Source organism: Frankliniella occidentalis, unplaced genomic scaffold, assembly GCF_000697945.3.
Source record: "Frankliniella occidentalis isolate FOCC.00 unplaced genomic scaffold, Focc_3.1 Scaffold62, whole genome shotgun sequence".
NCBI lineage: Eukaryota > Metazoa > Arthropoda > Insecta > Thysanoptera > Thripidae > Frankliniella > Frankliniella occidentalis.
Genome location: NW_026267192.1, coordinates 529405 through 545106, shown reverse-complemented (window position 1 = coordinate 545106; position 15702 = coordinate 529405). Strand labels below are relative to the sequence as shown.

Genomic DNA, 15702 nt, shown 5'->3' with positions numbered 1-15702 from the left:
TTCCTGATCCATGCAACATCCAGCCGCAGTTAGAGTCCTATAGTGGGCCGCAGCCCCGTACCCGTACGCAACAAATACTATGGGGGCGCGGGAGCCCCCAACCCACTAGAGTGCTAATTGCCTACCCCCCTATCCCCCCCCCCCCCCTACCCGCGCTCACAGCCACAGCCACAAAGACAACACATAAAAGTCCGCTTGGCGCCGTAAATGCTCAAGGCTAATTCCCCCATGAGGCCAAAAGAAAAAAAAAAAAAAAAAATGGGGGCATACTGTCATTAACATTAGAGGCACTTATTTGTTTAAAGGTAAAGGTGCCAACTCAATGAAACAGTCCACTTCAGAAAACTACGATTCTTTCGCCTTTTATTTATCAGTAAAATCACAATAGAAATACTTTCTCACATCATCACATCAGTCATGAGTTGGAATAATCAATCATCTTAAGTCTGAGCCTTAAAATCCTCAACAGTGTATTACCATGAACAATCAAACTAGTTGTAACATATATTGTATCACAAATCATCAGGCACAGGTAAAATTACGTGCATCACAATCAAAATATTCTGCAGATAAGAAAATAAATTACAATTAAATGTAATTTGGAGATTTTGTAAGATAAGAGACATTTACAGAACCATATAAACAGTGGGCGCACAGTACTCAGAATAAAGTGCAAATTAAAAGAAAACTCAAACTCAAAAGGCAGAGGAAGTAAGGGATTTATAAGTAAAAAGAAAAAAAAAACTCTGACTAATAGAGTTGTAGCAAACTTACCATACGGATGATTGGTTCTAATTACCTAGACTACACAAACTGTTAATAAATTTCATTTTTCACTGTAAGATAAAATTCCCGCAGCACACACACACACACACCTGATGAGCAACAAGAATGAGCCTTAAATAAAAGATGAGAAGCAAAACATGGTGAAAACAATAAGTTTACAGTTGCATTTCTATTTACATTATGTAAACTATCTAGAAATTTTAAGAGACAAAAAAAGTTTTTTTTAAAAGTACGTAACTAATTGTCTGATTTAGACAGTAATAAAGACAGAACAGAGCTAATATCACGAGTTTCCTACTTCAACAAGATGACAAAATGGCACACACCATAGATGTTTATAGAAGTGTTTGATAGTCAAAATTCTTGAGATAAAAGTCAATATACAGGAACAACAAAAGCAAGGTGAAACAAAAGTCTCTAAACTAAATATGACAGGTAAAGTAAAATTAACATTTCGGTTTGCAGATTGGTCTAAGAATAAGTAACTTCCATCCGAAAAGATGAGAAATATGTATAGTTCTTCCATTAGCAAGAATTTTTGTAGATTTTATTATTCAGACAAGACAAAGTAGCAGTTTCAGTTTTCTTTTTTTATAAAGCTTGAATCAATGTGAGATGACTAGAGTGTTGCCACATCTCTAGCTAACATTTTATCAAGTTTCGTACCTACAATTCATGGGCAAAATATTTCTTGGTGATAAATCAGGTGTGAAGAGTTCCTAGTCTTAGCTGCTTAAATTCCATCATAATTCAGTGTGTTTTTCTAGATGACCTGTCAACAGAAAAATATAAACAATTATTCAAATCTAAACTAACATAAATTTGAAAATACCGTGTACTTGTAATCCTACAGATTAACTATATCTATTTATGTCTACAGAAATCAAAGGAACGCAAACTTTCAAAATAGGACTATACCGGATCACGCAATATTCTTACCATTATTTGACAATTTGCTAGGTTGACTATGGTGGAATTCTGAATGGGCGTCTAAGGCTTCACTTTCAACTTTCTGTTGAAGTTTTTTAATTTGTTCATCATAGCCTTTCCATTCAGGTAGAATTCTCATGGCTGCAGTAAGTTTGGCCTCTTTGGTGAGGGGATTGTTGCACTGCAATAAGATGTTACATGTTACAACCAATAAAAGAGTCAGACCAGACTGAACAAAGGAAAGAAGCAAACAACTAACCAAATCAATAGTTTTAGCATTTTGCTTGGAAGCATCATCACACCATGTTTCACACCACAGCCATTCTTGTGGAAGTGACTTGATAGATACCTGGTGGATCATGTTGTTTGGAAGATCCTGGAAAAGAAAGATTCTTATTAGTTGCCATTTCATTCTTGTGTTTCTTTGAATATAACTAAATTTTGATCACCAGACCTGATCTAAATTTGATAAACTGTTGGGATCCTGACTGAGAGCTTGATACTGTCCTCTCAAACGATCTCCTGCTGCTATGCGACGGAACCGTTTTAGGTCAACAACATACAGGGCACTAATGTGGTACCGGCGCCCCTGCAAATGACTTCGCCAGTATCCTTGTTTCCAGAACCTGAATAACATAGCACTTGTGAGGTGGTACATGCATGGAGAAATGAACTGTATCGCCCTTCCTATAGAAATACAGTAAATTCAAACTAACCTAAACCCATCCATTTCCTTCCGGCTCTCACAGAATGGTGTGTAACCATATGGAGCACCGCCCAAATCAAGATCATGAAGTTCTTTCAAATCAGCCCGTACAACCTAAAAGGAAAGAAATGTAAAAAATGTTAGGTTGGTCATGGTCATCAGCTAGTGAACTGAGTTCATAAAGAATTACTATATCTTATGCATACCTGATCTGCATCAACAAAGATGAATTTCTTCACATCAAGAGGGAAAAGGACATCAAGGAACAAAATCTTGTAACCCCAAATAATTCTTTGTTTTTCAGTTTGCTGATGCAACCAGCGTGGCCATTTATACTGAACTAACTCATATTCAAAGCCAAATTCACGAGCCATGTGAGGTAAGAAGTCCTTAAAAGTAGGAGAAAGATAGTTCTTGAGGAACCAAAACTTGACTGGAGTTTTGGTCTGTTTCAACACACTAAGCATCATAATACGAAGAAAGCGTTCATATAAGTGGCCTGAAGCAACGGAAAATATGTTAAGTTTTTCTTCAGGTTCTTCTTCTCCTTGTTTGGGGTTACTGCCAAAAGTACTAAGAAGAAAATAAGAGGTTAGAGATTTCACAACTCTACTTCAATGTTAGCAATCAACATTAAAAGTCTAATGCTCACCTAGTGATTGAGTTCCAAATGCCAGGATTATTGGCATCGTCATCCTCTGACAATAAGTCAATATTCATCTTGTCAGGTTTCTTTTGAACACGCAGTTTAAGAACATGACTCCGGAAAGAGCTGATAACTACTTTGATATCAGTAGAATTTGGTGGTGTATCAGATCCATCATGACTGACAATATCAAACAGATCAGCAGAGCGTCCTTGTCGTAATCGTAATACCCAGGCTCCAGGGTTAGCCTTTAACTGAAAGTATCCCAAATTTGCCATGACAATTGTATCGACTTTCACAGGCTCTTTCTCTGTTCCTAGAGTAATCTGTAATCCCCTAGGAGGATTGCCAGTCATGGCTTCAAAGCAATGACCTTCCAGTAGTAAGTACTCCAATTCATATTCACTACATGAAAAGAAAAAGTACAATGTATTATAACAAAATGTAAATGAAAGGACAATCAACCATATTTTCAAGGGGATCCATACCTGTGAACATTTCCAACAACATCCTCAAGTCTTATATTGTCAAGATCATAAGGACTTGCAACAGACTCAACAAGCCAATTTTCGGGAACTTGCAAATTTTGAGTGAGGAGTGGAGCTTCAGGAAGATTTGTGAAGCGTGCTATGGGGCCTGCAGTTAGTTGTCCTTCAGGGGTAAATTGAAGTTCAGGTTCCAAAACAAATCGATAGAAGCTCTTCAAAGGCATGTCGCTGTTCTTTTCAACTGAATTTAAAAACACTCTAATGTGACAATTTAAAGCAGTCTGGAAAGTAGTAAGGATTGGTCCAATTCGCTGGGCTCCACGGGATACTGGATCCACAATGACATCAATACGAATGGCTGGTTCTTTTGGCCTTGAGGCTGGGATATTAATGACACTGTGATCAGTGGTAAATGTTGGAATCTCAAAGCGTGACCTTGTTTGAGGATGAGAGACGAGAAGGCTGACTATTCTCAAAGCAACATCACTGGTGAGTTCCGTTGTATCTTCAATATCATCTTCATCAAAGAATGAGGCAGATGGAGAGGGCTGGAGGGCACTTTTAATCTTCTCAATATGAGTAGAAAAACTGTGCCTTTCCAATAGAGAAAAATCATCAACGGTGAATGTTTCAGTAGTTTCTAAAGGACCTAATACACGTCCGTTGCTAACAACTGCTGTGTCCCCACTGTTCAGTCCCAATGTCCGCTCCACATACATTATGTGCCTCTTGATATTATCTTTGATTGGTTTAGTATCGGCCGCTGTTTCAACAGCTGCTACATTAATACCAGTTAAACCAAGGGCAGAGAGCTTCTTTTCACCTGCTAATAACTGTTGAATTACTTCCTTACTATCCAAAAGTTTCAACATGAATGTCGTGGCTTCATCAGGGGACAACACCTTTAATGCAGCTAGAGCAATGCGATTAAGAAGATCATTACTCTTTCCTTCGATTGGATTAACAATCAGTCCAACTCTCACAGCACCACTACTCTTCATCTGTTTCAAGGCAGACTGGAGCAGATTTCTACCTTTAGCACAAGAGCTTGTTAGATCAGCTACAATCCAGTTAGTGAGGAAATAGGTTTTACTCTGTTTACGAGGGGAGAAGTAACGCATAGTAGAAACCATAAGTGCAGACTGATCAGATGATCCCAATAATGAAAAGACAGGAGGAGATATTGACTCTTCCACGCTAGTCACAGTTCTCATTAAATCAATTTGACGATTATTTTCGGAGTTTAGAATTCTTTCATTCAACCTCGGCATTATATTTGGTCTCTCCATAATAAAGTCAATTACATTATCGCTATCACGAAGTTCACCTTTGTAAACAGCTTTCTGATAGATGGGTGTCTGAGACATTATTTCGCTGAGTACAGCCTCTTCAAATTCATCTGCAGTAAGCATTTTATCTGATAAAGGAATTCCATTCATCAGAGCCTGAGGTAGATTACGGAACCCACTTCGCTCAACAAATTCCCTAGCCAACTTTCGTCCAGTGTTGTAATCTGAGTCAGCACCGAATACATCTTCTAGGTCAACGCCCTTGTACTTTGATTTCAATTTTTTGTGAACATCTTCCACCTTCACATCTCTATTTTCAGTTTTGATTGCAGCATAAACATCAGTAAGGAAACTAAGCCCATCACTTGGAGACCCGTTTTCAACAGCATAGTTGTATCCATTCAGAAGAGCAACACTAGCATCTGTAAGACCGGTTTGTTTTGAATCTGGAGAAGTAGCAAGTACTATTCCAATATGCAAAGGAGATTGATGGTGAATAAAAGATTCAGCTAACTTCAAAATTGAGAATGAATTCAACTTGGATGGATCAGCAATAATAACTAAATTGAAGAGATTTCTCCGGATGCTTCGTAGCATTCCCGGGAATGTTGGTCTCAACAGATCTCTAAGTGGTGATGGCCATCGTTTGTAGGCTTTGTCATTTTCTATGTCATTAACCCAAAATACAGCTGAGTCACGAATGTCAATGCCATACTCTGTGTTACCTCCAAGTCCAGAGGAGAGATCCAAGGACATTAGAGCATTCATTTTCTTATCAGACACCCCTGCAACATAACAAAAGGGATATAAGAAGTTGCAGAATAAACACAAGGCTAAAGCTTTCAATTTTCACTTCATCAAGGTACCTATAGTATGAAGACCCTGCATGAGACGTTGCTCCTGTCGAATAATTTCAAGGAGAGAAATGACATCAACAACATCCAGATCAAAGAACATTCCATTTACAAATATTGCAGTATCTTGAGGTTGAAGATTTAGAGATGTGGAGAAAAGATCTTGATTTTGTTTCATTTCTTTTTTGAGTTCTGGATTGACAACAGTTCTAACAAGTGTGCGTGCCTAAAAAAATTAATATTGAATGCCATAAGTAAAGCGTTAAGATCAAGAATAGATACTGTACCAGAAAAACTTACTGTAAAGGAGGAACAACGAGTATAATTTGAAATAGGTAACTGTAGAGTTAGACTAACCTGAAGAGGAAAATTTTGAGCAATGTGAGTTAGAACATGAAGAGCTTCATCTTTTGATGAGCTCATGATCCTTTCAGCGGCTTGCAAGCTCAGCTCTTGAAACTGCCAAGCTTTGAGGGGGGCCATTTCATTACTTGATTCAATTAGTCCCTGCCTAAACTTGTCTAGGTTCTCAATTTTATCAGGGTACAAAGATCTAGAAAATAACATAAAATAAGCATCTAAACCTCCAACTCAATGAATGAAATGGCCAGAAGGGCCAGAAATCAGATTGATGCAATCTGTTCGAGAGAAATCTTACTTTAAAACATTAAAATTAAATCCCTCTATTTCTTCATCTTCTTTTTCCTCCTGAGAACCATCACCTTCTGCACCTCCTTTCACTTCTGTATCATCTTGGGCCTTGTACTCAGTAGATTTCATTTGAAGTTCAACGCCATAGCCTGACAGTCTTAGTTTGCGGTTGGGCCTCTCCTGTAAGTTATCCAAAGGGAGAGTGATGAAGGAAAGATATTATTAAACTGTTATTAGTTTACACCCACAAGAATTTTCAACAGTAATGAAAGTAAACATCTGAACAAAAAATGAGTAGCAAACCTTGACATAGTGCCGCAGGATATATCCAAGTTTTCCTTCTGAAGCTTGCGTTTTGAGAACTTTATGAAACTGGGCGAATTCGTATGTGCCGATCTCACCATATAAGACTGCAACCAAACTACGGTTTTCTGATCCAGGATAATGATGATCCACTCTAAATGATTCACTGGGTACCTTGTTTGTAGACTCCTAATCAAAGTAATAATTGATAAAATTTCATTTAAATCAGCTTGTTTCGGATAATTAATGGTCCTTAAATCATACTTACCAATTCGTTGGCAATGCTCTCTTCCAGCTGTGAAGGATGACATATGAGTCTCCCATTTAACAGAACGGCACAGGGACAACCCTTGTCTACAACACCATGCTCTTTAGCCATTTGAGAATACATTTCAATTTTTGGAGCATAAATATGAAGAGACAAAGCAAGCTTCAGAAGCTGAGATTGAGAACTAGATATAAATCGGCTTCCTACAGCAAGTGCCTTTTCATAAATTTGTTGATCAGTTCCTGGGAAAGTTATCAAAAATATCAAACATTGTAAGTATTTTCCAATATTAAAGCAGGCATCATGTAGTCTATTATTTACATGAACTTCTATACTGATGAGCTTACCTAAATCAACTAATGGTGGAGAGAGAGCGCTAACTTCGTCAATAAAGTTCCACAAACTGTCTTTATTTTCTTCGGCTAAGTATTCAGCAATCTCAAGGGTGAATGGAGTAGCCTCCCACTTGGAGTTAATCAAAGTTGTGACAGACTTTGTTTTTTTGCCTGGAGATGCACAGTATAAGACATGAGGCATGAGGGCCGCTATAGCGACCACAGCCCATAATTTAACAGTCATCTGCAACAGACAGGTGTGTTTGAATATTATATTATGGCAAATATGTTAAGTTACAATGTGGCATCTACAACAATAAAATTAAACAGAATGTAGAAAAAACCAGAGATGGATGATATTGTTAACTATCAATTTGAAAAACAGTGTCATCAAAATTTCTTTACGATTCCATCCGGACATGACAAATTTGTAAAAGATGACTGCTGCAAGGTACTGTCATAGAAAGGAAAGGTTAAGGAACTTTGAATAGGCATAGAGGAGTTCAATCCGGAGCACTGATAAGAAAAGAACTTCATATAAATTATCATTCATTCAATAGCAAAGTACTCTTAGTACCGAATTTGCAGTTAGTTTAAAGATCTGGTTGTACAAAGACCGAGCAGCCGGAGCAGCCGGATGAGTCAAGTGTCCACAGTAAACCAATTTGCAGAACGAACATAAATACGACAACTACAAATCTATTGGGTAAACAAAAACGACGATAAAGGAAATATGACCAGAGTTGCTTACCTTTAAAATTGCTTTAAAATTGACCTAAACAATCATTGCCACCGACTAAAGTTTTTCCTTCTCTCTCTAGCGTGGATTGGTTTATTTTCAACAGGGCTGGAAACTTGAACGTGTATACGAATAGAGTTAGGTTTACCTTCACAGCTTTCACAACTGTCTCCATTAATCATCAAAGTAAAATAAAATGGCCAGCATGTCAGGGTTGAGTTATACGAATCTTGCACACGATTGTCTGGGTGATTAGGTTCCAAACTTTAAGCTTTGTATTATTGTAATGTTTGTTATCCCGAAGTTGACACAAGGTGTAAGCTGATTGGTTCAATCCAATCACGAGATCAGAGGGCAGCACTAGCGCCTTCATCTCGCGCGGTCGGCACTCAAAAACATGTTCTTGGCGGAGGGAAGTCAACTTGAAGACTTGAAGTCAGAGTGCAGCAAAAGAAACACCTGAAACACCGAGGCCTCTGATATTCCAGTCGAACTTGAATCCCGGATCATAATAGGACATGTGTAAGAGTACAATACGCAGCCCAATGATTCCCTATATCTGCTGAAATGAGTTGAAAACCGAGGAATAGATAGCAACGAATTCTTTACTGTCAAATATTTCTGGGTATTTTAATATTATTTTTGAAATCTTTCATTGTTACACATATTTTATAAATTATAAAAAAAGTTGTTAACTTTGCATACATACATTTAGACAATGAGGAATAGTACCAGGCTAGTATGACTTGGGACACTCACCAAAATGCACTAAATGTTGAAAGGGTTTGGTGACTACCCCAATTCACATCTCGCCCATTTAGATTGACCATTATGCTTTGATCGGGCAATTAAAAAGTTATTTTAAAGCAAATTCAATAAAAATCTGAACCTTGTGAACCATCAAACATTTTCGTAAGAGTGAGGAAATTTCCAGATTAATTAATTGAAGATGTTATCCCAATATTTGCCAAAATTAGACTACAAGAAACTTAGCAGAGAGATATGCAACATTTTCACTGTAATAAAATACAAAACAACCACAAAAAATGGCAAATTCTGGTTGAGTTAACAAAGAGCAACCAAAAGCAACATTGCATATTGTCATAACTAATGTACCAAAAATAGATAGGAAATCTGAGTTGAACAGAAAAAATTTAGAACAAAACAAATTTCTTTATAGTCTACCTGACAAAGATATGGTTTGCTGTGGAAAAATACATTAGGAATACAACCAAATCTAATTTAACTCACATCAGAAGAGTGATCAAAGATGAAGTGGCACTATTGTGAGATTCAGAGCACATGCCCAGTCCAATAGAAAACATTTATACAGTCACTTCAGTACACTAAAGCATGCACTGTAGACACATTTCTCATTAAGAGATAAATAGACATCTTAAACTATGAAATTAATTTATCACACTCTCATTTCATTTACATTGTAAACAGTCATTGACCACATTCTTATACTGGGTCTGAATGGAGAGATTGTTAGGTAAAATTAGCTGCACTGACCTGCACTGAACAGGAAAACTTAAGTCCTCATGGAACACATTTCCCACCAAACTACAGTTCTCTGTATTTAAAGATAAGATATGGTTCACAATATCTAGATTACAATTGTCACTGCTGCAACAAAACACTACTCCTTTTTGTGAGGGTTACATCAATGATTAGAATCTGACCACTGATTTAGAATTGATTAACATGCTTAAAGAGTGATTTCCAGTTAATTTTTTTTTTAGATGACAATTGTATACTGCAAGAAGCTCCTCCATTACTTGAGCAATGGACACAACTAGTGAGACACAATTCTAGGTACTAAATGGACCATATTTTCTTTACATTGTTAACTAAAAAAACGAGGGGAAAAAACCGCTTGAAATCAAGTATGAGGAGTATCTAACTTTTGGAGCATGTAACATTATTACTGTATACAGGGATGTCTTGTTCAAAGGCAAAGTAAGATACATAAAGGTACACAAATGAACTGAAAGAAAAATATCACAATAAATACAACAACGTATAAAGCACATACAATAGAAACAAGGTTTTACTGCTAACATAACAGTTTAAATGGGTAACACTGGTCTGCCACAAAACAAGTGCATGTATGACTTAATGGCACAATGTTTGTGAAACCGGTGCAATGACATAAAAATAAAAAATATATTGAACCTAGGGAAATATATACAGGTAACACGACCCTCCTCTTTTAAAAGAATACATGAACAAAAATATGCAATTTGTGAGAACCAACACCACAACCTATCTACAACAGACAAAAAAACATTGTTATGATCACATTCACAGCTGCATTATTCATTAAAAAATAAAAAAGAGCATTAACATAAGGGATTGAGTTCCATTAAGTTAGACCAGGCCAACTAATAGCTTGTTAAGTAATGAGCTACGGCTGTTCGAGCTTGACCAACTTTGGCTTTGACATTGACTTGAGTCTTGGTGTAGTAGGATTTGATATGGTATATGGATAAAGCGAAGCAGTTTCCATTCTGTGCATACTTCGATAGAAAAATAAATACTGTTTTAAGACATGCTACAATCAAAAAAATTTTTTGTTGAAGTGATAAAATTTGGAGATTTACTGTGTATTACTAGAGAGATAAAGTGAGAGCATAGCGAGAGCAAAGCGAGAGCATAGCGAGAGCAAGAGGGAAATTTATCTCATTAAGATAACACATCAAAACAAGCACTGTCTTGACATGGGTAAAAGCCCCATCTCTTTGAAAAACTCTGAGGGTCAGAAACTGAGGTGTGACTGACACAGTGGCACATTTAAGCAGGAGTCTTATGGGACTATTTCCCATCCATTTTCAGCCAAAGTTTGGGATGCAGCTTATTATAACTGAGTAGGATAAAATCAACAAATGGAAGCACTCAATGAACACAATATAACATGGAAGGGAAAACAACATTTACGAGTTTAGAGAACAAATTTTACCAATATTTTTAACAGAAAATGACTACTAAACATTTTTTTTAATACAGGAAAAAGCAGGAAGTTAAATTTTGTAGCATACCTAGAAGTTGTTTGAATATTAGCTTTACTGTGGAAGTATTTGAAGATTGAGCAGTTATCGTCAGAACTAGCCCATCTTTCTGGTTGATTCGAAAACTAGAGTTATACTGATACTCACATACCACAAAACACTAACAGTTACAGAAAATTTCCAGCAAACACTGATAATAAATAAAGAGATGGCGTCTCAAACAAGTTTTGATGTTGAGAATCTGAAAAATTTAGCCTAAGTGGCTCGCACTACATTTGCTTTTAAACTAACTTAGATTATTCTTAGGTTTATGGCACTCAACAGAGAATATTTGAAAATAACAACAAACTGTCACTTCTATGACTTATGATTGTCGAGAAGGGGAATGCTACACCAACTGCAATCATTTTTGTTAGGAATCCAGATTAAGTGTTTTTGTTGTAACACAAAAATACACGATACCTTTCTTCAGTCTTACCAATGGAACAAGGTCGTTGTTTCTGACAGATTCAGTTGTCATTGAACATCAATGGGGTAAAAAGTACAGAGGTTCATGTACATTGTTATGTATTGACTGCTGATGATGTTGTATCTTCATCCTCATCAAGCATTTTGTCCCAGTCAAGCTCAACTCCTCCACGGCCTCTCAATTCACCTAAATGGGCAAATCTATCTTCAAACTGAGAATCACGGTCCTTCAATCTGGCAAACCTTTGATACATAAGTTTCCGTGCAAATTCATAGAGTTCAAGATCTAATGCATTCAACTTTTTAATAGTATCCACTTGGTCAGGGCGAAGTGTTGATAAAGTAAAACTAGAAACTGTTGCATTGTGTTGATCAAAAGGAACAGCAAATCGGAGGTTAAAAGTTTCCTCAAATACATACTGACTCTCCTGTGAAAAGAAAATATTTAAAATTAAATAAAGACAGGATTCTATATTTTGGAGAAAAAGAAAAGTCACACATGATACCTTTTGATGTTCAGTTAATCCAAAAAATGCCATGGAAGCAAGATTTTTTTTGGCACTTGCCAACATGACTCTATTTCTTTCCTCAACGGAAGGCATGTAGGACATGTTATAACATCCAATAAGAGCAAGATCGGACAACATTCTAGTTTGCCTATAATCCAAGAAACATTTGGTATAATTTTCATTTAGAATATAATTTTCAAGATTAATGAGTTATGGCGATTCAACATAATGAGTTTCAAAGTACTAGAAAACTTACCGATTTGCAGCCAAGTTGTGAGGACATGCAGCAAACTCATCTAGAGAGACATCAAGCCATGCATCTCCCTTGTAACACTGAGGTAACTCGTCATGAGTAGGAGTTCGTCCACCACAGAAGTGTCTGGAGTTTTTCCATGTGGCTCCCCTTTGAACATGCCGAAATTCTGATAAATATCGACTTATGGGCTCCCTTAGTAAGGTAATGTAAAAGTACCTGGAAAATTCAGTGTCAGTTAGTTGATAACTTTCACAAAAGTAAAAGCTCTGCACAATGAACACCATTACCTTCTTTTAACAGAATCTCCTTCATTTTTATCAAGTTCCGAATCTACACAGCTAGTGAGTTCGGTCCAATCAGCATGCAAGCCACACTTCCATCCAGTCGAATATCGGCTGAATAACCAGTTTTCATTCCGGTTAGGGCGGAAACAATGACATCTTTTCCGTTTCCGTTGACAACTACAAGGTCGTTGAAGATCCAAATCTTGGACCAAATGTCTTCCAAATGATGTTCCTCCAGTCTTTTGAATGTGTAAAAATACCATGACATCATGGGCATTCATGTCAAACTGAAAGTTTTCATTGAAGACATCATCATAACTTAACCCTGGATTGGTTGCTTTAAGATTTACAGGGTTAGAATGAATCATTAAGGGTTTCCCAAGGTTGTCTTGTAAGGGAACCTTTGCAGTCAAGTCTGTCCAGCTTGAATCTCGAGAAGTCAATGCACAGACATGGTCAGGGCAGAAGTAACCAACATAAACGATACCGCCTACAGCCAGTAGGAGGCAGATGGGTATAAAACCACGTAGCTTGCTTTTGGATCTTGATTCCATTTTTATTTCATATGCCAATGACTCTCGGAGTAACAGTGCAAAATCACTGTCCAAACCAACTTGCACCTCAACACTTCTTTTTTCCATGATCTGTTTTCGAGCCTTGTTGTCTGAAGAAAATTGGCGACTTTGCTTCGTCACTAAGTTTCTTTCTCATTTCAATGGTAAATTTTCCGGCAAATCACCGGAGCGAACATAAAACTACATTTATAATAATGTAAAGCGAGTAACCTTATCAAAGGCAGACTGAAGTTTACTAGTACATGCGAAATCGTCGTTGTACTGTTCCATACGTAACAGTGATTGAATACATCCCCTTAGATCTTCGATAGTTCGGCACAGATCAGCTTTCCACTTTTGATATCAACTTTTAAAAACCCATAGATAACGAAAATGTCACAATGCACCTCTGCAGACGAACGGACCTCGACGAGGTTATGTTGCGTTACTGTGTGAGCTTCTTGTGTGCTGTTTTGGTTACGCGTACCAATGTTACAGAGTTAGACTTTGTATAAAATACAAGATCACCTTGGATTTACTATCGCAGAAAAAAGGGATGCTATGTACACAATGGAAACACGCGATACAGATAAGTTGGCGAAGTAGTGGACTTTGTACTCAGAAAGATAATGAAACGTTATTGGTACTCAAAAGTTGGTAGCTTGTTCCGCGTTTTTTTCAGTTCGATTTGCTACGTGAGACATGTTTGAGGAAAGCATCATTATGGAGTTTCTATTCAATTTGGGGCGCAAGACGAAAGTGCTTGCTACTAGTAGCAAAACAAAAAGAAAAAAGAGGCAATGTAAACGTAGGCAGCAGAAAATGTTTTGTTTTGCCAGTATGCACCATCTTTGTGAGTGGAATATTCGATCCAGAAATTGGCAAACTTCGCCTTAGCCGTTTTGCCTTTAATACCTGAACAATAAAAAGCAACCATACCAAAAGGGTTTGGGGAAGGAGAGAAATGAACGAGTCAAATGAGAGGGAGTGACAGGTGGAGAGAAATAGAAGTGAAGGAGGAGACTCCAAACTGCAGCGGCGGGCGGCCTGGCGGGCGGCGGGCCGTCCAAACAAGACAGCGATCGACCCACGTAGTGTGGAGCGGGGTGGATGGGGGTGGGAGGCTACGAAAGTAAGGGTTGGCTGGGTTGGGTTGCGGGAGGGGGGCGGGGAGGAGCGACTCTCCCCACCCCAGCAGGGGCTGCTTGTGCCATGGCTAGAGCAGCGCCCCGTACACCCCGCAAGCCAGGGCCTCAGTCACACAGCGCACCCCACCGGCAGGAGGCACCAGCCGCCCCTCCCGCCCCACCGGAGCGGAGCCCCGGAGTCGAGCCCGCCGCGCCGCGCCCTTGCGGGCCTAGCGGCCCCGCCTGGTGGTGCCCGGAGCCGCCCGGAGCTGAGGTAGCCGAGCCGGAGCAGGCCCGGGTCGCCCTCGCGTGCCATGTGAAGGGAAGGGTGTCCTCCACCAAACGGGCCACCTCGAGGACACCCTGGGGCCACCACGAGGGAAGTGTGCCTGCCCCTGCCCGGCAGGCCCAGCAGGCCCGGCGGCGGACACGGTGAGTCGGGACGCCCAGGGGCAGGTCAGGATGAGGCCACGAGGGTTGCATCTCCTTGCGCCATCCACCGTGACGTGGGGACGGGGTGCATGCCAGGTCCGGGACCACTGCGACGCAGTGACAGGAGGCGGCGTATAGTGACACCGACAACAAAAACAACGCACACCACCGTCCGGTGCCGACTTCGACCAAGCGTACTAAGCAAACTATCATCCCCTATAAGCAACAGGATGATTTGCGCAGTACACCACCGCCACCTCCCCTTGCCGACATTGACGTCACTGACTCGGTGCGTGCCGGCTACACAGTCACACCGTCGCATCGTCGTCACTTCGGTAACGCGGTTTTATTAAATGGTATAGTCGTCCCAGCCAAACTTCTCGATTGGGCGATCGGTACGGCGCAGCATTTTTCGTGTCGCATTAGTCGAGAATTTTGGCTGGGATGAACATAGTTGCACAGGATGAGCTTAAACTCTAAATCTACGCCAACTATGGTCGTCCCAGCCAAACTTTTCGGCTAAGGCTATGCGCAAAGGCTGCGCCGTGACGGTCGCCCAATCGAGAAGTTTTGCTGGGACGACTCTATAAGCGGGATCCTCGCACAGGGATGGTCCCCAAAAAACGCGAGTTCTCACAAAAGTCGCTTTGGGGAAAGGGGCGTCTTGTGGACGCCGCGTGAAACTCGGTAAATCCCGATCCCCTGCGAGAATGAACGGACCCTGCGGGGGACACCGGCGCCCCGCGGCGCTTCAGACCTCGCTTCAGACCGAGGCCCGCTCGACGCTCGTCAGGGAGCTGGCAGCCTCCAGGACGACGCGCAACGAGGCGAACGTCGCGGGGGGCGTGCTCTCCCTGTGATCAACGCATATAGCCCGACGGCAACGAACCACGCCACGCCACGCCACGCCGAGCCAAGCCACGCCAAGCCACGCCACGCCACGCCACTTGGAATTGGAGAGTGTCTTTGAGAGCAACTCGCCCGGCCCATCCCCGCGGGGTGGTCAGGGAAGGGGTTAAGGGGGCGAAGCGAAGGGAGGGAGGGGGATTTCCAGCCACGCCCGTGT

The 15702-nt window shown here is 40.0% G+C and overlaps 3 protein-coding genes across 5 annotated transcripts in view; 1 reads left to right on the top strand and 2 right to left on the bottom strand.

Moving 5' to 3' along the window:
• Positions 1 to 336: 336 nt before the first annotated feature.
• LOC113206508 (UDP-glucose:glycoprotein glucosyltransferase) lies at positions 337 to 8169 on the bottom strand. 2 transcript variants are annotated; one of them, XM_026422616.2, is made up of 15 exons: positions 8008 to 8169; positions 7269 to 7500; positions 6922 to 7163; positions 6654 to 6842; positions 6358 to 6530; positions 6057 to 6252; positions 5712 to 5925; positions 3557 to 5630; positions 3075 to 3473; positions 2629 to 2995; positions 2433 to 2536; positions 2171 to 2342; positions 1976 to 2092; positions 1726 to 1897; positions 337 to 1558 (listed from the first exon to the last, which is right to left on the bottom strand). In XM_026422616.2, the coding sequence occupies exons 2-15, from the start codon at positions 7498 to 7500 to the stop codon at positions 1530 to 1532; spliced, it is 4680 nt and encodes a 1559-aa protein (XP_026278401.1). In that variant the 5' UTR covers positions 8008 to 8169; the 3' UTR covers positions 337 to 1529. The 2 variants fall into 2 exon arrangements, with proteins under 2 accessions (XP_026278401.1, XP_026278402.1); XM_026422617.2 differs by having other exon boundaries at positions 6654 to 6839.
• A 413-nt stretch (positions 8170 to 8582) lies between these two features.
• Positions 8583 to 14119, bottom strand: LOC113206520 (heparan-sulfate 6-O-sulfotransferase 2). Its single transcript, XM_026422637.2, has 4 exons — positions 12527 to 14119; positions 12240 to 12455; positions 11981 to 12131; positions 8583 to 11902 (listed from the first exon to the last, which is right to left on the bottom strand). The coding sequence occupies exons 1-4, from the start codon at positions 13162 to 13164 to the stop codon at positions 11570 to 11572; spliced, it is 1338 nt and encodes a 445-aa protein (XP_026278422.1). The 5' UTR covers positions 13165 to 14119; the 3' UTR covers positions 8583 to 11569.
• Positions 14120 to 14320: 201 nt separating this feature from the next.
• The window catches only part of LOC113206513 (uncharacterized), a 15536-nt gene continuing 14154 nt past the window's right edge, over positions 14321 to 15702 (top strand). The window contains exon 1 of one of the 2 annotated variants that reach the window (XM_052267987.1): positions 14321 to 14636. The gene's annotated coding sequence lies outside the window, so the exon portion shown is untranslated. The remainder of the gene's footprint in view (positions 14637 to 15702) is intronic. The other variant, XM_052267988.1, reaches the window with a different exon arrangement.

Bases quoted from the DNA above. Each gene is read 5' to 3' on its own strand.
- LOC113206508 (XM_026422616.2), bottom strand. From the start codon at position 7,500: ATGACTGTTAAATTATGGGCTGTGGTCGCTATAGCGGCCCTCATGCCT. The intron at 3,474-3,556 runs GTATGGATCCCC...CTTTTCATGTAG, and splicing joins GTTGTTGGAAATGTTCACAG to TGAATATGAATTGGAGTACT. The intron at 2,537-2,628 runs GTATGCATAAGA...CTTTCCTTTTAG, and splicing joins TCTTTGTTGATGCAGATCAG to GTTGTACGGGCTGATTTGAA.
- LOC113206520 (XM_026422637.2), bottom strand. From the start codon at position 13,164: ATGGAAAAAAGAAGTGTTGAGGTGCAAGTTGGTTTGGACAGTGATTTT. The intron at 12,456-12,526 runs GTAATGGTGTTC...TGAATTTTCCAG, and splicing joins GGAGATTCTGTTAAAAGAAG to GTACTTTTACATTACCTTAC. The intron at 12,132-12,239 runs GTAAGTTTTCTA...CTTGGATTATAG, and splicing joins CACAACTTGGCTGCAAATCG to GCAAACTAGAATGTTGTCCG.